Raw genomic sequence first — 20,909 nt, forward strand, 5'->3', positions numbered from 1 at the left:
TGGCCCCTTCATCAATCTGTCTTAAAAAGATGCATAAGGAGGGCCTCGTAATGACTAACGTCAATTCCGGTCGTTTGCTCACTCGAGTGCATAATACGTCCATTTGTCATATTCCTTCAGCAGACACTGTGCGCCTTCGACTGTAATGTGGTTGCGTCTACTTATCTAGAGAAATATTCCCGAAACTTACTCCGCAGTTCCTAGTGGGGGTTGGAATTTCATAAAGAACCAACAAAAGAGAACGTGGACGAAACGGTTTTTGTTGTTGAGTGGATAGCGTCTGCCTGTATTGGAATCCCGAACGCCACAAAACATACACGCGGCCAAGAGACAATCAAGTGAAAGTATCGTAAATTGCGGTCTCAATTTTTTCGAGAACAGAAATGATTTCAAATATTTCTGTAAAGTAAATACGTCGTTTTTTGTTTCGATTAAATGCGCATTTTACTAGCATGCATCGTAGTACCGCAGTTTTAGTGGCTCAGTGTAACGGCCAGTATGCGACTATTGACGGCGTTACGAACGAAGGCTGCCTCACAATGGGTGACGAGATGCGAAGACTATTTGCCGTGTAACTGCGTGCCGTATATTCTGGTTTTGTAGAAGTTCTGAAGAAAATACATTATTTTTTGTCTCCTCAAACTGCTTTTTTTTTGCTGGTGAGAGTGGTGAATTCAATTTACGTTGCGCTGTGGTAGTTATTAATTTCACACGTCATCTCTACTTGGGTGCGGGTGAAGTGGGTTAACAAGGGAGCGAAGTCCGCTAGAGCCGACGGATGCTCCTGTGAGGAAATTGAAATGACGGTTATGGATTTTTGTGTAGTTACGTTTGCTGTGTTTTATGGCGATGTCACGCTTGAAAACAGCACTTTGATGTTCATAAAGGTTTCTATCAGACAGTACATTTGCAATTTGCATTAAAGGTGTATTTTTTTTCAAAGCTTTGACAGGATGGGGCCAAACCATTAAAACTGTCTTTGCCTGTAAGTAAAACCCAACGACAGTTTTCTAAGAAAATTGGACATTCATGTAAGCAGAAAGATATGTAAATATTCCTTTCGGACTACAGAGATTGGAATGAAACAATTCCGTAACGATGTAAAGGCCTTCAATAACCACCAAAAACTGCTTCAGAAAAGTGTTCAAGTATAATTTTCAATGTTAAAAATGGCGCGTAGCTCCTTGTCAGCGTCTCACATATCAACGGTCCTTACATGGTTAGGCTACCTTTTGAAGGCCTAACTATGGCCAGTATATTGCGATTCCATGTGGAAAAAATAGTGCAATATTTCGGTCATTTACAGAACAACGATCTTGCGGGCGACATTTCCCAACTTCAAGGCAATGTGCTTATCTCCAGAGGAACTGTACTGATTCGGCGGTTACCCCGTTTCCCCGCTGTCGTATGACACAAAAATGTCTACTAACCCCTCCCTACTGCCGATAAGGTAACAGATTGGACAGAACAAAAAGACACAGCTTGAACTGATCACCAAGCCTGCAAAAAAACAACCAAGAATTCTTAAAGAAATTGTGACCCAAAATTTCAAAGCTGGGATAAATATGTAAAATGCTTCATTTTTATCAGGACACCCAGCAAGTTTCAACGGTAACTGTTCATTATAACATGGTTCTAATTCATTTTAACCTTTGCGCTCACCAGAAAGCCCGGAGCGGGCCAGAGTTGCATGACGTCCGTGCTTCCATGACGCAGGCAGTGCGCGCTGCTACGCTGTATATACACGTCATGGTTTTGGGACTCACGCGATGCTGCCCTGGCGCATGGGGATGGTGAAAACGTCGGCCGGTCTGGGAGCACACCTGCGCTTGCTCGCGCGTGCGTCCAGACCGGCAGCGGTGTGACAATAAAGGTGACGTCACGGGCGCCCTCCTGTGATGGCGGCCGCTCGGATTTCGTTTTGTCAAAACCAAAACTGACACGAATAAACGACGCCGTAAATGATTGTTTGCACTGCGATCAAGCGTTTAGTGTGCCATTCTATGATTAGTGGGGTGGTAGGCACCCATAAAAGCGAAAAAAATGCAACACGAAAATTTCGTTTCAGTACTCCGTGCGGAGATAACAGCCGCGGAAATGAATGTGAGATGTTTAGAGTCCGGAGCTTTATAACTTTCGATCAGAAAAGTTACAATGTTCAGTGTGGCCAAATGATGTGAAACATAAGTCGTCTGAAAAGTTCTCATTTGCAAACATTCAAGTTGGCGTGTCAGTGTCATTTCCTTGAAGAAGCACTGGCTCTAGACTGCTGCGGGCGTATTGTGCACCCTGTGTGATCGATTTCTAGTTACAAAGTTCACAACTACGCAATGGCCGCTGCCCCCAAAGCACGTGCTCTAATAGAGTGTTGTAATGGCCCGCATCAAAAATGTGCAGAGCAACGTTGGCTTTTGTTTTCTTTATTCTTACGACCGGCTCTCAGGACATCCAATAGGGACGCCTACGCCCCAGCCTTGCTCCTCCTTTAAAACGCTCCCATGCGGTCGCGGATGGCACAACGCTTGCACGTAATGAACCAGGAATCCCTGGTTCGATTTCTGCCAACGAATTTTTTTTTTACATTTGCAGTCTGCCGCAGGTAAAAACAGGGTAACACCGTTGCCCACTTTCGCAAGACTGCACTGTCTCTGCAGCAGAAATGTTCCTTCGACATCCTACTCTGCAACACCAAATTGTCTATAATGATGGTGACACGACACGTGGCGAACTTTTTGCCCTCGATCAATATGACACAGCGGCGTGTGCCGCAGTCCTCGCTTCAAAGACGTTATAAAACCTGCGTAACAACGCAACACTGAAGCGTACCTCCCGGAGAAAATGAAGGTCTCTCTGGGTATAAGTGCACAGCAGACAGCCAAAGAAAGGAGGTGATAAGCGGAATTAGCTCTAATCGAGCAGCACCGTAATAATGGACCGCGGGAAACCAAAACGACGTTTATTTACGAGTTCTACTTTGCTTCCATCCATTTGCATCCTGTGCCAGTATATGAGCGCGCTAAACGGCGCGATGACGCGTCTTTAATCCGCAACCTGAGAGCTGCGGATTGGCAGGTAGCCTAGAAGATATCCATCACACGGAAGCCGCGCTACCTATTTGATCGCAGAATAGAATAGCTTTTAGAATATGATACCCGGAAAAATAATTTGGCTGCTCCATGGAGCACGGCGAAAATATACGTGATTAGCTCAGGGCGGTTTTATTTGTTCTCCTGCAGTGGAGTACACTGAAACCGAAACAGAAAACTGCGCCTACGAGATGACAGTTGTCAGCACGTTTGAAGCAAATATCGGTTGGCAACGGTTATTAGCGGGAATAGGGGCTTTGAGTCTCCCTGTCTAAGCACCGTAGTGAAGGTCCACCAACCTTTCTGCAGGTATGCTATTCGGAATATCAGCTTGTAAATGATGATCTCAGTAGCATCGTCTCACTTTTTGCGAGGAAAAAACCGCACACTCGCTCCGTCCAATCGCGCGTCGCGTTTATGACGAAATATGTTCAAAAGCATTGTGAATCTGGGGCGGCATTCTCGTAACTATCCCTTTTGAAAACATCCCTTTTGCGTCCCTTTCATCGTGACGTTCTTCCGATTAAGAAGTGGACGTTGGCAGCATGGAGGAAAGTTGGCAGTAGGTTTGCCGCGCTTGCGTTACGTCACTTCCGGTTGTTTGCTTTTAGCCAATCAGTGCTCACAAAAGGGAGAGTTTTTAAAGGGACGCCAAAGGGACAAAACTCTAGAATACCGCCTCTGGGCTCTGATTGTGACGCATTTCGATAAGCCAATCGATTTCTACTGCAGCCGCCATTGGTTGGCGGCTTTGAATGTAGATGACAAACGCGTCCATTATTACAGAAATGATATTCAGCACAGCGAAAGACACGGACTGTGAAAAGGTCGGGACAAGCGCCCGTACCGTTCTTTTCACCGCCGGTGTCTTTTGCTGTGCTAATCTTATTCCTGTAATATGAACCAAGCCGCTTTAACAACACGTCTCACAGGCGTGCATTAGTCACCGCTCGTCCACCGCGTGCGGGTAGAAAGCGTCTTTGGCAGCCCAGCTTGCCAAAAAAGTGCTTAATCATGTGGTATTCACCATTCTGAATGCAACGCGATTTTGTGACAGCTTCACATGCGTTAACAGCACCGAGTCATTAGGAAAGACCAAAGCGACACGGCTGCTGATCTCATCGCTGTAACGCCGACAACTGTAATCCAAAAAAAGGTATGTCTGAGAGAACTACGGCACTTTCCTCCTTCTACCTGGCAAGAAGGTCGGCACAAACATGGTGCAAGATATATTTTGGCGATACCAGCGCTACAAGAAAGTTTTCCAAAATGTACTTGTCTAGACGCGCTCAGAAGTGTGCGAAAGATGCAATATGCTTCCATCGATCCACGAAGCGTTCAAAATTCTTAAACCGGATTTCGAAACGACCATGTGGCAGGGCTCTAACAGCAGGTTAAATCAAATATAGCCAGTTTATTGAACGGCCATGGCAGAGGTTTGCGTCCCTGTCTACGACTTCAATCACCTAGATTTCTGGTTTTCACTGCACACTGTTTTCATAGCGTGATATAGCCACACAACGCCTTTTACTTCGTAGGGTAAACCAGCCGCATTTTGCTACCTGCAAAGGAGAGTCTATTACCCTGGCTCCACAAAACTGGGTATTTGAGCATTAGACAACTCTGTGCGATATGCGGCCGCCCTGAAACAACACTCCCTTCTTGTTGATGGGTTACAGTGCATGCAGTACCGTGGGATGTGGTTCATCGCCCATAACGACCCACTTTATTGCTCTTCTTTCTAAGCCGCACCTGCCTGTGTGAACACGGGGAGACCTGCCCCTCTAACGTCCTTTTCAGAATCTAGACTTTATGAAGGCTCCGTTTAGCTCTTCGCCTTGCTTATACCGACGCCCATGTGACTATCGTGTGTTTACAAATAGAAAAAATCCGCGACCAGTGTACGTTACGCAACCGTAGAACCTCCTCTCTTTCGTTCGTGCCTGGTATAAACCTTTCCTTGTTTTATTTTTTGTAACAATTGTACTTGCGCCAATTGAGTATTCGTATTGCAATATTGTTTAGGACAGTTAACTTGTAGGTTATAAATCGTGAATAAGAGGTTCGGTGCTTGTTACCCACCATTTGAGTTAATTTTGCACAATAGTTTCCTTACCCATGCATAAGAAGAAGGGGTTTATTAGCCGAACGGGTATGATCCGATTCCGTAAGATTGGGGCAAAAGAAAGTTTACGGTTCAGGTTGCATTCTATAGATACTTGCCAGTGATGACAACGACGAGGTTGTGCAACATTTCGTAAATTACTCAGAGTGCGCTGGCGTGACCAATAGCAATTTAACAAGTTTTGTTCGCAAAGCTGTGTTTCTGTGTCTACCTTTTTGATACAATATTCAACATATCAAATATTTAAACATTCAACATTTCAACGTTTCCAACATTTCAGCATTCAAATATTCAACATTTTTCAGTCTGTCAGGGTGCCTTAGGGGAAAAACACCGGCAAAGCATATTCAAGTTCATTCCGCGAGGGAAGCACACATCAGCTGAAAACATCATAATAAGAAAACTTATAGCGAAGGCTTTATTGCATGAATTGTTGTCACTTAGCAACGGCTATGATAACTTTAGGCTATAACGTACACTGAACAGCACACTGAAAACTGAATACATTCTTTGATGACGACCAAACGACGCACGTACACGCCAATGTGGTCGGTCGGTCCATCTCGGTCCGGTATAGCAAGCAAAAAGTCACCGAGAGAAAACGCGCAAACCACTCCATTTTCATTGGTTACACATCCCCATTTAAATTCCTGACTACGACCATAGGTTCGTGACATCGCAGCTAACCCACCGCGCGAGGGCGGCTTGAGGGCGCTGAGCCAGAGCAGAACTTCCCACCTCCAGTAGGAGCGGCGCGCCAGCTAGAAACGCCGGCAGTACGGAAGCGGCCAACACAAACTCGTGACCTGTTTGGAGGTTGTTTATTTACACCACATCCAGGCAGTGTCAACTGCGCTAAGCCCTCCGTTGGCAGCTCGGTTTCATTTCGAACATTTTAAAATTGATTTTAAATAACTTCTAGGATCGATTTTCCGCTGATATATTGCAGATGATGTATTTGTGTTTACACCAATCTACCTCCGAAGTTATCACGGCTTTAAAAGTTTTTGTCAGTACTTCTTTAAGGTTTTTGGATGTCGGGCAGGCCTCACCAATTTACAAGGCATTGTTGAGGTGCAGACCCGAAACAACTGTGGCGTCAGAAGTCTGCCCAAGATATTTCAAATTGATGAGGCGCAACTTTTCTTGGCCGCGAATGATGTACAGGAACACTTCTTGAATCGAATGATGTGGCACGCAGTCAAGGTGGAGTAGAGATTTATTTAATTCTGTTATAATAACTAGCGTAAAAGCAGAATAAATAAATGATTTAAAACAGAAATAAGTGAACGTGGCCATATTTGGGTTTACAAACCTTGCTCAGAAGTGCAAAAATAACGTCTAGAAACTTAAAGGTCATGCAAAGCCTTTGAGCCAACCGCTGGCAACTCTGGTGTGGTTCATGAGGCCTAGGCACAAAACAGTAGCCGGATCTTCGTCGGACAGTTTCAAAAACGGCGCTGAACCCAGGTGAACTGGAAGGCATAGGTACGCCTCACACGCCTCCATGTGCCAACACTGATTAATGCTGAGCCACGTATTTTTGAGTTTCCCAGATTTGACTACATGACCAAGCTTGCCTAAGTTTAAGCGTTGTTTCTACTCTTTTGGCACGAAATAATTGACATTTGTTTATAGTAACGCGGTGATGTCAGTGTGTTTTATAAGAAAAGGTGAGCTTATAAATACTGCTAACGACACCATAGTTATATGAAGATAAAATTAGTTCGCTCTTGTGAGGTGTAATGTTTCCCTGGATGTCATTATTTCGCAATTCTTGGCTGGGGGAAATGTTTCAATTAAACTCATCGAGCGCATTTAGCCATAGGTTGGCTGATGGCTTTGCTCTTAGCTTTGGATCTTCGAAAAACTGTATGAAGCGTTTTAAACTCCGTTTTGCACTCAGCTAGCACTATATGAGATCAACTAGTACACAGGCGGTGTCTTGCCACAGGAAGGCATCTTAAATATAATGAGTTCCCTTCCGACTCAAGGACTCAAGCGTATATTGTAGAACTCAATACACAAAAACGTGGAAATTGTTCATACGTCTTGAAAAGTTTGAAAGAAAGAAGACATTTTTTATTTAATAGGTTTAGATCAAGCAAAGATCTGTTTCTGTAATTGAAAATTGAGGTTAAATAGAGACACGTCACATCATGGATTAAGCGACAAAAAAGGCCTAAAAATTTAATGCATTTCCCCTTAACGTGCACAGCAAACGTAAAATAGTAACCCACTATACGTTTGATTCGCAGCAAATTATGTCTAAAGACGATAGCGTGTTTAATGCTTAAGCCGTGTAATGCCCCTCATTCTGCTTCAAATTACTCCCCGTTCCCTGATATCATACTGCGCCTCCCCCAATCCCTGTCCCACAATTCTACGATAGCTAAACACTTCTCCCTGTCATCGATTCGTATAATGTCTGCTGCGCCCACCCTGTATTCTATTCTCATCCTGCCTTTGTGCGACCGTTAAACTCATCTTACCCTTTCCCACTTCCTGCTATCTCTCTCCTACCGTCCATACCTTTCCATCTAATGTTACCCCGTCCTCGTCATTGTCCATGGACCACGCAAGGAGAGTCGAACACTGTTAACACGTCGAATACTATATTTACGGGATGAAGGACAAGCACAAAATGGTGGACGGCAGACGTTATAGACAGGACGGGTATCCGGCGACACGGGAGCACAGTCACCAGTTCGAAAATAGACCCGCAGTTCGGAAGTTCCGAGGCAATGCCCAGTAGCGATTGAGCTCACATTCCGCTGCGATGTGTTTCTAGCGGCCCAACAGCAGGAACGGCAGCGCCCAATAGCAGGCAGAGCATCAGCAATTTGCGCACTAGAACCGCCATGACGGTGCCCAGACTCGCTCTCGCGCCTTGATGAAGGGTAGCAACGGTCTTGTTTCAGGTGGCCCGTGGACCAGGCGTCCCACGGGGTCGTTTCCCACGTAACCGCGCCCTGTTTCGCCGCCTGGCTCCCAGCCGTCGTCCTTCGATCCTTCGCGATCACTCTCGCACGGCCCCTCTTCCTTGTCATCTTCGCTATCGTTCTGGCTGGCTCACTTGCGCGGTCAATCACTCACGTGGTCATTCATAACATTTATCTATGTTTGTTCAAGTACCCTCGAAAGAAACATGGTTGAGCCGAGTGTTCGTTACCAGTACGTCACCGCTGGTCCATTACTTATTTGTAGATGACGGAGGATCATGCGAGAGATCTTTGCATCACGCGACTCAATGCTGATCCACGTGTACCACCCGGTCGCGACTTGATGCCAATCGTGAATGTGCAATTCATAATTTGTGGGCTATGCTTCACGTCAACGATCGGCAGCCACTGGCAGCCAATAAGGACATGTCTCTTGGGTCATTACGGCCCATTTTGCATGCTGCGTGTGGCATGTCCGATGTTGCATGTCTCGCTACGGATGTAACGAATCAATAGGAATAATTCAACGCGACATCTTGAAAAGGCCAAATCAAAAAGCCGCAGTAAAAAGGAACGTTTAAAGGACAGCTTTGTCTTCTTGCTGGGCATTGGGAACCTCCTCATTTAAACTCTGCTGCACACAGCTTGTATATGAGGCTATTCGCGTTATCGTCTCAGAAGTACTTCGTGGGTACGCGCTAGGCGTCTGCAATCTACGGGTGACACATGTGTACACCACCAGAGAGCCAGTCGTACTTATTGGGACACTTCCAATACGTGGCCAATTGTGCGCCACGTCAACCAGGCGCCAGTCTTGTGAACTGTGAGTAACGCGCCGTTGTCCTGTACGCATCGAGTTCCAAAAAAAAAAAACCTCTAAGAAATCCACATTCTTGCTTTGTGTATAAAATAGGTCCGCGTACTCACTCGTGAGTACATTCACTTTTACTCGTTGGTACTCAAACTCACAAGTGAGTGCAATTATGAGTGAGTACAGACCCGGACAAAAAAGGCGAGTACGATGATTAGTGACTACAGAACTGAATACATGTACTCGCGAGTACAGTGCTCATTAGTTCTACCTCGAGTTTATGTACATGTGAGTACAGTACTAGCTATTACTATACTAACAAGTACATTCATTCGCGAGTAGCACTCATTAGTGCTGTGCTCGCGAGTACACCTTTAATTTGGTCACGCACTAGGGTCACGCAGTGCGTGCACGAGCCTCGCGTATTTCGTTGCGCCGCTTATTAGGAGTTAAAATGAGGGCTTAAGGGGGAAAACTGCGACTCTCCCCATTGCCTCCCCCGCAGTGTTGCCGCTCTCGGCAACCGCTCGTCATGGGGTGGCCCTACTGAAAATACGGGGGAGCATGGGTGGCCCCGCTTCACTTTTTTATTTTTATTAAAATACCCTCAAAGCCCGAAAGCGTTACGGAGAGGAGTGGTTAACATTCCATACAATATTAGTTACAGCCGTTTTGAGTGATGTAGGATCCGGAATGCTGGCGAAGAAGGCGGGCAGGTGGTTCCAGTCGTCGCAGGTGTTGGGAATGAACGAGTAAAAGTAGGGCTTATCGCGACAGTTAGGAACCTATACCTTGAACCTGTGACCGTTACTTGCGGAGTTGTAGGATGAAGCAGAAATTTAAGCCTCATTTAGAATGGGGTTAGTAGAGTAAATCTTAGGAAAAAGGCACAAGTGCGCAATTCTCCTTCTATCAGCAAGGTCACTGAGTTTAAGAGAAGATCTAATTGCCGTGATGCTAGCAGTTCGTGAGTAGTTTGTGACAATGAATCGAGCAGCCCGGTTCTGAACGGCTTCTAAGGATGAAGACAACAACACCATATGAGGGTCCTAAACCGATGATGCCTACTCTAATTTTGATCTAAGAAGGGTTTTATATAGTAGAGCTTTAAAGACACTGGAGCAAGAGCAAAATTACAGCGTAAAAAGCCAAGCATGTGATTAGCATATTATTAACATAATTAATATGTTCATGCCATTGCAGATTAGTGCTAATGTGGACGCCAAGGTACTTAAAAGAAGACACAGAAGGTAAATGTACATTGTTAAGTTCGTACGTAAATAGGTCAGACGGGTTATACTGCTTGACGCCAGAAGAAACTCTCATTATTTACCATTTGTTAACGTTGAGTTGCATCAGCCAATTATTGCACCAAGAAGATGCGGTATTATTGTCAAATTAGAGGGAGACGGAATCTTCCGGGTTAGTTATTTGACGATAAATTACGTAATAACCAGCAAAAATTCTAATTGTAAAAGAAATGTTGTTAGAAAGGTTAATATTATAAATTAGCAACAGTAAGGGACCTAACGCAGAACCTGGCAGTACGCGAGATGTTACGTGTTGCAACAGGGAGTTACAATTGTTAGCACTTACATATTGTGTTCGGTTAGACAAAAGACACTCTATCTACTTGCGTAAGCTGCTTTCTATGTTAAGAGCACCAAGTTTTAACAAAAGAATTTGATGAAAAACTGAATCAAACGCTTTTTCAAAATCTAGAAAAATTCAATCGACAATGGCACCGCGGTCTGTTATGGAAAATAAATCATTAGTGAAAACTAAAAGTTGCGTTTCACAAAAAAAAAATCTTTCGGAAGCCATGCAGGCGGTTAACAAAAAAATTTGTTGTCCTCGGGGAAAGTTATCAAATTCGAATGGATTACGTGCGCAAGAAGTTTGCAGGAGATACTTGCGAGTGTAATGGACCTATAGTTAAAAGGGTTGTTGGCATCGCCTTGCTTCGGAACTGGCACCACCCTTTCCGCCTTCCAGTCGCTCGGCACCACAGAAAACTGCAAAGATTGGGAAAACAGCTTTGACAATATTAGTGACGAGTATGTTTCGGTTAGCTTCAAGAACTGCACAGTGATACCATCAGCACCGGGGAAGAATACCTTTAGGTTCTGGATTAATTTACTAATGCCACCCCAATCAACAACAAGTGGGTTTATAGGTGGGAAATGAACATTATCAACTTTGGGTAACACAGTAGAAACACGATTACAAAAATAAAGAGCAGTTGCGTTTTGGAAGGCAACGTAACACTCATCCGGTGGTATCAAACTACCGTCATGATCACACAACTGGATCATGTCCTTTTTAGAACCATTCACTGTTGACCAAAATTTACGAGGGTTAGTATGCAGCAAAGAGGACAACGTTTTAATAAAAAAAGTCACGTTTTGCTGTAAGAAGCGCATGCTTATATTCAACGTTTACATTTCGATAGGCTGACAACCCTTCGCTACTATCAGATAAGACTGCGTCACGGTACAACTGTTTCTTTTTGTTGCGCTGCCAGTTAAGAGAGGAGGTGAACCGCGGAGAGCGGAAAGATGATCGGATTGTGCGATGGGGAATAAATCTAATATTGAGGGATTCAACAACATTCTGAAATATTCTCCAGTTTTCTTCCACAGTGCGCAATGAAAAGCTACGCAGATAGGATTCGTTAAAACTTTCTATTTCCGCATTGATTGCGGCCACGTCTGCGGATTTATAATTACTTATGGTTTTAGCAGAAGCTGCTTGTTTTAAGGCGGTGACATCATAATTAAAATGAAAAATGCTGTGATCGCTTAACTCGCGGAGATAATGAAGACAAGAAATTTTATCAGGGGTTGTGGTAAGTATCAGGTCTAGCAAACTCGGGGAAGTAAGTGACACGTGTAGGTTCCTTCACTACTTGGGTGAAGTGAAAGTCATTACAAAGATTAAAAAACAAATTTCTTTTACGTGTGCGAGAAGTAGCATAGTTACCACTACCGATCCAAGAGATATCAGGAAAATTAAAATGCCCTAATAAAAAAATAGGGGCAGCAGGGTAGCGAACAACCATATTGTGTAAAGTATCATAAAACCTATTAGAAAAATCAGATGACGAGTTCGGTGGACGGTAACAGGCACACGAAATAACCTCATTATGACCGAAACGTTCGTAAGCGCAAACAAATTCTAAAGAGGACCTTATGGGAACAAGGTGTGAGTGCAAATCAACAGAAACACGAAACAGAACGCCTCCTCCACTTCTGATATTACGGTAAGACTCGTAAAACTTATATTCGCTGCTAGTGTGGAGCACTTCACTATCACGAATCTTGCTGGACCGCGACGTTTCCGTGAGCACAATTTTAGAATCACAGTCGTCGATTACTGAAGACAGTTCATCCGGTTTGCTATTACGCTGCTTATGTTAGTAAGAAGGAAAGAAGCCTTACATTCTACTGAACTGTGATTGCCACTGCGGGATTGCTATGACGTACTTGTGCTGGAGTTGGGTTGATTAGCATGGGTACTGATCGGCGACACAGATTCAGTTCTCGGGTTGATTTCACAGACACTGTCAGCTTGGGTACAACAAAAAAAACACTTCTTACCGATTAGTAACTTGGTGTAACGTAAGGCATATTCTTGCCCACTGGCTTTACCAAAGTCGAGAAGCATTTTCTTCGTATTTCTAGTTGCCTTACAGAAGTCCTAACTGATAGTAATTACCGTTGATTTTAATTTCCCTTTCTGTGAAGAAATGGTGTCCTTTTCTTTGAACGACGAGAACAATACTATTATTGGTCTTTTTCGTCATGGCGCGAGTCTACATGAGCCGTAATTGCTTTGAAAACGTTCGATAGCTCACCAGATGATTGTTAGTAACATCATCAGGACCAGGATTAAGCTCGACATCGCCGGAAAGCAACAAAGTTTTCACAAGATACAAGCATTCGCAAGTCATACTAAAAAATAACACTAGGGCACGGGAAGAGCAGCAGGAAAGCATTGTTCGACTTTTTGCTATGGCAGTAGGAGTATCTACGAACCTGAACGAGAAAACAAAAAGGATTTTGAGGCGGCTGCATTGCTGCCACTCTCACGTGCCCACTGGCGGTTAAGTACTGCGGTGGCAATGATGGCATTGTCGATGGGTAGGAGAGTATGACCGCAAGCGCCACAACTGGCGTGCTCAGCGAAGGTGGCGCTTCAGCGGGGCATTGCGTGTGTGATCCGGTTGTGCCTCCTGTCGAAGAGCCAGGTATCACCTCCGAAGAATTCAGTGTAGCGAAAGGGAACGAGGAGACCAGACGTCCGGCTATCCAAGCTAGCTACGACCGACTGCCCCGATAGTCGCGCTCGTGGAGCGAGCTCCCGATGGCCTTGTCTCGTGGCGCACTTCGTCCTCTTTATTTAACACACTCCCGCGGCCCGCAAGTTGAGCAGGGACTTGTTGCACCATAACATCTGCGGACCCTGTCGCCGTATCTTGAGTCCCGATGACAGGCGGACAGAAATCCACTGGCGGAAGGAGCATGGTCGCACAACTCCGTCGCGACAGAAAAACCGGTGACGATGGTGGTCGAGTTGTTAGACGGTAGGCATCGGCTTGTCTTCTAGAAACACGACGTCCTCTACTTCGAGCTTGGCTGGCGGCTGTTCTGTCACCTCGTGAGTGAATCGAAGCAGCACGAGGTATTCCCATATCGGACGGTGCCACAGACGATACCCCTTGGCGGCTTGACGGTGCTGTCACAGTATGCGCAGCTCGCTGCGAGTCAACAAGAGTTCTAGAAGTCAGAGTTTATGCTGGAGGCGCGTATTCCCTTTGCTTAGCCAGGAGTGCGCTTGTAACAGCGGGCATGGCTTCGCTCTTTGTCACAGGCTTTTCCGACACAAACGTGGTGATATTGCCCTCCCTCAGAACAAGGCTGTCTGAGCCCTTCCACTGCGTGCCGAGCACTTTCATGATGCAGGGGTCACCTCTATTCGTTTTACAATCAAGTTTCACCTTTTGAAAGGACGGATGGTTGGCGACGTCGCTTCTTGGCTCTTCGTTGCGGAGCAACACCTGATCCAGGTGGTTTTCTTTGCGATCCTGAAGTTCGAACGGTTGGACGGCGGGGTCGTTGAACGTGGAGTTTTCCGTAGTGCCCCGAGTTTCGCTGACTTCCAGGCTGCACGTGGACGATCGATCATTGTCTAGGGCGGCGTCTTCTGTGGACGATTCTCCAAGGGAAAGAAAGAGTGCACTCGAGTGAGCGGTCGAAAGGCTTGAGCTGTCGAGTTGAGTACCTTGAACGGTCCAGCCCAGAACCGTCTCCACGGCCATCAGAGTAGGGGAAATTCTCGAAACGTTTACTGTTGCCACCTTCCAATACGCGTCTGAACCGATTAACACGCTGACCTGGTTCCATCGAAACGTGGGCTCAAGTCGGGCATCCGCAGCAACTTGACCCTGATCGGCAATCGCAAAAAACGATTTCTTTGCTAACGGGCGGGCTTGTGATGGTGCAGATGCTGGGAACTTCCAGGGCCTCGACTGTGATGTTCTGGCCATCGTGCTGACTTTTAAGTGTCAAAGAGACTCTGTTGCACGTAACAGGTGCTCTCGGGCGAGTGTCTCCGAACGTAGAAAACGTTAGACGTTCGACACCGTTGACCGGACAACAAAGAGTTTGGGACACGTCGCGCCGAATGAACGTTCGCTGGCTCCCGGTGTCCAACAAAAAGCGAACGAGCACCTGGTGACTCTTTCCGAGGGCCCATGCACGGCCTGTCTGCAGAAGCACCGACATGGGTCCTGCACCGCAGGTAGACGTGGCTGTCACCGCGCTGGCATTATTGATTGCTGCCCCTTTGCGGCGACTTTGCTCCGACTCTGGACTGGTGGGCCCAAACCCTTTCGCAGGGAGCTGGATGTCGCACAGCGACGTGAGGTGGCGACGGGAACAGTGGCTACAGACAAGACTGTTGGCTGTTCTGCAGTGTCTGGCGAAATGGTTGTGCTTTCCGCACCTGAAACAGCACCTGTTTGCCTGCAGTCGCTTTCGCTTCTCCTCGGGTGATACCGCCGATGTGCAGTGGGCGAGGACGTGGTCTTGAGCGTTGCAAAGTTGACACCTGGGCCGCCCCGCAGAGGGACATTGGGTGCTCAGAGTCATTGCCGTTGGAAGAACGACACGCGGTGGCGACGACTGACCCCTCTCCTGGACGCGGTGCGTTGACGGCACAGAACGATCGGAGGCGCTCTCCTCTCGAATCTCCACCTGGACGCGGAGAAAGTCCAGGATCACCTTGATTTCCTTGGATCTGGCGGAAGGGGACGCGGACACCTCGGATGCGTCCTGCCCAGGCCCAGGCCCTCCAACGCGTTTATGCGAAACGTGACCGTGTCGTAGAGGACCCGCAATTTGTCGGTGTCGGCCGAATTCTGCACCGGCTCCAAGGCGAGCAATTTGTCCAGGAGGTCGTCCACTAGTAGGTCTTTCCGCCCAAATCTGTTGGTAATGATGTTGACGGCGAAGTCGTAATTGTCGTCGGCCAGCCTGATGCCCTCGATCGCGTCCTTGGCGGGACCGGTCAAGTACGAGAGAAGGTACTTAAACTTCTCGATGCGTGGCAAAGTCGCGTTCGAATGGATGCTTGACTCGAACTGGTCCCAGAACCCTTGCCAGTCGCGTCGGTCGCCCGAGAAGTTCGGTATCTGGAGCTTCGGGAGTGCGGCGAAGCGGGTCCCCTGCGTTGTCTGAGGGGTGCCCGGTCGAGGCTGAGAAGGTGTGCTCCCGCAAGGCTCACCAGACTCGGCTGTAGCTGCGCTAGCTGAAGGGGCCGGGCTCGTGACGGAGCGCACGCGCGTGCGAAGGGCGCAGATTCGCTCGTCGTAGTCAATGGCATCCGAAACGTCCGCGTCAAATTCCTCTTCTGTGAGAGCCGCCTGAATCTGGCTGTCCAGCTCGTGCAAGGCTCGCTGCTTGTCGAGAAATATGTCCAGAAGCGTCTGAAATTCGAGAGTCGGTGCCTCCGGGTTCTGCAGGAGCGCGTCGAGTGCCGTCATCTTCTTCGTGACGGTGGTGCGAAGAACTCCCCGGCGGCGACGAAGCGATTCCATGGCGCGAGTCGGCGGGACCGGACGGCTGGGGGTTTCGGCACCAAAGAATTGTGTAGCGAAAGGGAACGAGGAGACCAGACGTCCGGCTATCCAAGATCGCTACGACCGACTGCCGCGAGAGCCGCGCTCGTGGAGCGAGCTCCCGCTGGCTGCGCTCGTGGCGCACTTCGTCCTCTTTATTTAACATTCAGCTTGAACAGGAACTGCGCAGAAGCGGGTGCCTTTGTACCCAAAGGCCCACGGCGAAGTACGCTTCCTGAGGTATGCCCACGCACGTTTCAAGGGCAGCCAGCAACTGAACGAGAACACAAAAAAGATTTTCAGGTGGCTGCATTGCTGCCGCTTTGCCGTGCCTTTCTTCATCCAAATTGTTCAAAAGGGGGGGGGGGCGGCTCGAGAGGCTGCTTGCATGTACAACGAACGCTGAAGCCCCTCTTTATTTGTCTTATGTATCGTTAATCAGGAAAGCATTCGCCTGTTTCAGTTCGACCGGGAAAGGGAACCGCGAGAAGGAACTTGCACAGGCGGGAAGCGTTCTCTGGCTTTGGCTGCTGAGTCGGGTCCTGCGTGAATGCGAGTGGTTGAGTACGAGAACAAATGAACAGAAACACTTTTGAATACGAGTAAATTAGGGTAACGATTGAGTACGAGTGATTCCAGATGAGTAGGACTGAGTACGAGTGAGTGCAGATTGAGTTTGAGTGCACGTTAGTACAGACTGTGTACGAATGAGTACATATTGAATACGAGATCACGTGAGCACGTGAGGACTAATCAGTTTTAGTACAAGTGCGTACGATTACGAAGGAGTTTGTGATAAGTAAGTACGAGTGAGCTCTAGTACAGAAGAACTTTTGTACAGCTTGAAGTGAAAAATATGGTTTAGTTTGAGTGAGTTCTTTCTGCTTTTCCGACCTATGGGGAATAATAATTCTGCAAGAGAAAAGTGACACTTTGTTTAAATTTTCTTGTTTTAATCACTCTGGGTCTGAGTGCCAAATAAAAATAGACCGGTTACACTGTGCTAGAAAAGACACGAAGCTGAAAATTCCCTCTGTGTATCTTACGTCTGGCATATTTTGTTAATCCTTCTTCCTTTCGGAGGGTTTTTAAGGAGCAGGGCCCTTGCATTCTAGGTTCATATTGTTGAGAGGCACCGCTTCTTCAGACGGTATTCGTTCCATATTACTTTTTTTCAATGACTCTTTCGAGATTGTTTATGTGTAGAGTGCATACTGCTCAAAACTGAAATGTAGCACAGCTTCTGTAAATCTTCAAGCGGACGAACGCAATAAGCACTAAAAAAATGATCGATAAAATTCTTCCCGGAGTCATATATATTGTGGTTAATTCTGTAGCTTTTTGTTGTTCGGTATCTGTCCGCATATTGTTCAATCTGTGGCAAATAAATGCATAACGAGGGCCTCGTCAAGACGTAAGTGGATTCCTATGTCTTGCGCTGACTCGAATGCATAATACAGCCATTTGTAATATTCTTTCGGCCGACATTGCGTGCCTTCCTTATACCGCAACTTCATTGCGTCAGCTATCTATGCAAATACCCTGAAATTGCATTCCGCGGTTCCTATTGGGGTTGGAAGTTGAGAAACACCGCTGAAACTGAACCTGGAGGAAATTGTTTTTGTTCTTTTTTAGACTGCGTCTGCCGCTTGTACTGCCTGTGTATCTTCCATACACAAAATTGTTCAAAAGTACCCGAAATTCTCTACGGAGAGTCACGTCACGCTCTGGTTCCGTGCTCAGCTTCCTGAATTTATAGAATATAAGATTGAGGTAATTATAAGAAAAAGAGATTGATCTTGCGCTAACGATTAAATTATGCTCGACGGCTCAAAAGCCTTAAGGTTTTGTTCACAACCACCATTGCTCCAGTCACAATTCGTTTCTGTCTTCAACCTATCGGGAACTTGCTTTGTTTGGTACTTGATAAACGGAATGTGGGAGTTAATAGCACGAAAACCCTTCACCATCTTATATACGGGTATGTTCTAAATTGAAGTACACGTACGGTGCAGTACACGTACACGTACGGTACACGTACACGTACACGTACGGTGCACTAAGTAAATCTTTCCGGTTTTTGGGGGACATCAAACAAAACTGTGAATCTGCCATATCACATACCTCTCATGCATTTAAGAAAAAAAATTCGAAACATTTTGTTGAGAGGAGTATAACGCTGCGCTTCTAGAGTGCGCGTAAATAGACCGGCTTCTATAGTTACATACGTGCGTCAAACACGCATGCAAACACACATACATACATACATACATACATACATACATACATACATACATACATACATACATACATACATACATACATACATACATACATACACACGAATAGGATAGATGAGATATTTCAGATAAATGAATGAATTAATGAATTAATGAATTATGAGTGGACAGACGGATGAAATTTTACATGAATAAATTTCCGATTTTCCCAGCTATAATTTCTCAAAAACTCCACGACACCGGTGCCTTATATTGTTGTATGCTTCTGACGTTGGCAGCGCTAGTATTTTCTATGTAGCCAACTAAGCAAAACAATCAACGCATGTCGGTTTTAAGCCGTGTAGGAAATTTATGCTCGAGGATTGGAGAATTGCAAACGCGAAGAAGCAATCAAAATGATATTATGACCCTCACTCATGCTTGTTCTTGCCGGAATCTTTTCTTGACTTTTATTAAAAATATATTCACGGTATAAATAAAACACGCAGAAGAATAGTATCGCCAGTTTTGAACACCCAATGAATGACCTCATTGACGAAGCTTTTTATATTTGGCATTGTTGATGAAATGCCCGATAGCCGACAAGTTTAACCACATAAAAATGCAGATAGTATGCAAGTTCGTCTTACTCCACATTGGGAAGAATGTATGTCCTTTGCTTCTCATACCTTTTCCGCCATGTTTGCAGTTCCCCCAACCGAGTTCGTCATCAAGGATGCCAACGGAAGAGTTGTCCGAGACTCCGTCGGCCCTTTCGCGGAAGGAGACGACCTCTACCTCGTGTGCGAGATTGTTGGAGGTCAGTGGATTTTGCATCTATGGACGTTTTAGGCCCGTCAGTTCATGCTTGTATATTAGTCGGCGTATATATTTTTATTCTTTTGTAGATGCTTTTTGTTTTTTCGCGTGGTTTTCGTTAAAACTGGAAATTGCAGTGTGGGTGCAAATAGGAGAGAAACTCAAGTGATACAAAGTAACCCGGAAGGATAGAAGGCTTGCAATGAAGAATACTTAGGAGATACGCAATGTATATACGCCGATTTTTGTATGTTTTATTCCGCCTTCCCTCATGCCATTTCCGTACCCCTGGCTCCTGTTTCTGATAACAAGGATGGCTTGGTGGGCCAGTTGGCGGGGCACCATGAAGGGGTTAACAGCGCACAGACACGACGACACACAAGAAAGGGAAGACAGGACATGCGCTGAACTACAACTGATTTTTTATAGCGCTACGAAAGACATTCAAACCAAGACACACCCAATAACAAGGCCCAACAAATATGACATAAACACTTATCTGCCGCCCTGCCTTCTACGCTCGTTGCTCCAGATGCTATTTTCTTTTAACGAGAACGCCGCAACAGATGGCATGCTGACGCAGTTTTAATCGAGACGGTCAATCCCGAATGCCTCGATAACCTCTCGCGTATGCCTGTCCTTTTTTCTAGCAATCACTGAGCACTCCCAGAACAGAGGAACTCAGGCACAATCTTTGTAGTGCGCAGATAGGTGGCACGAAACAACCGTCTATTCCACGAGGTGTTTATGCTCCCGTTTGGCCGATGTAGGTTTTTCGACGATAGAAGGGGAGAGAGTAAATAACGCCTCCATCACAATGAACAAATTGTTCTCTCTGTTTCTTTGTGCAGCCGGCTTTTTTTCTGCCACCACCATTCACCATATGACACAACTTCGCAAACTTGTTAGGGACAGATAAAATTACTTCAACACCTGCACGCATGCCAATCTTTTAAATGCAGAGCATTTCAGTAACTGACGATGTCACCCGCGTTGACGTCCGTAGTCGTAGTCCGCACCCCTCCACCTTCCCTATATAAAAAAATACTATCCGGCGCCTGGTTTCGATCCCTCGACCCTGCGGGCGGAACGCAATGTACATGGTTCTCTACCCACTACGCCACAAAGCCGAAACAGAATGGGAGGCTACGAACGCGCCTTATATCCTTGACTCATTCAAACTACGTCAAGAAGCTGCTGATACAACGCATTAACTACCACCAACTCCCCAAACACTAAACGTTAACGCAATACACCCAGCCCCTATGCGACGCATTTACTCGAGTCCCCCTCGCGAGGAGATGGGCCCAATTTTTTGGGGGGTTATGCGCAATCATCTAGCATATAGGGAACCACCACAAATTTTTTCTTCGTTCGCTTATCTCCGGGCAGTGCTGGTAACCACGTTTTAACTCTTTAAAACTCTCATGAGCCACTGCTGTCAGCAAATGTTGCGGGCACCCAGCATACAACAGGCGGTTAATTTGAGCCATGAGGCTTTTTTTCTTCTTCATCTACACGTGACTTTAAAAACGAATTTCAACACAAAAGTGTTTTATGCCTGGGTCCACCAAGATCTCAGCGGCGTCATAATCGCCACAGAAATGACGTCACCAGAAAACGTCCCATCGATGTGGCTGTGCCGGTATCAGATCCACGAACTCTTTCGCCGCAACGGGACGTACACAGTGGTCTGCCCATTGCGCTAAGAATGCAAGCGCAAGTAGGTTTACGAACGCGCCTTATATTTTTCCGACTACTTTCTTCATTCAGATGTCGTCTAGGAG

General features: G+C 46.3%; 1 protein-coding gene across 1 annotated transcript in view; it reads left to right on the plus strand.

Moving 5' to 3' along the window:
- Positions 1-20,909, plus strand: part of LOC144180170 (uncharacterized) — a 93,335-nt gene that overhangs the window by 14,094 nt on the left and 58,332 nt on the right. Inside the window, exon 3 of the mRNA XM_077708557.1 lies at positions 19,013-19,123. Coding sequence (XP_077564683.1) covers positions 19,013-19,123 — 111 coding nt within the window. The remainder of the gene's footprint in view (positions 1-19,012; positions 19,124-20,909) is intronic.

Source organism: Haemaphysalis longicornis, unplaced genomic scaffold (assembly GCF_048455015.1).
Source record: "Haemaphysalis longicornis isolate Haplotype H1 unplaced genomic scaffold, Haemaphysalis longicornis Haplotype H1 scaffold_4, whole genome shotgun sequence".
Taxonomy (NCBI): domain Eukaryota; kingdom Metazoa; phylum Arthropoda; class Arachnida; order Ixodida; family Ixodidae; genus Haemaphysalis; species Haemaphysalis longicornis.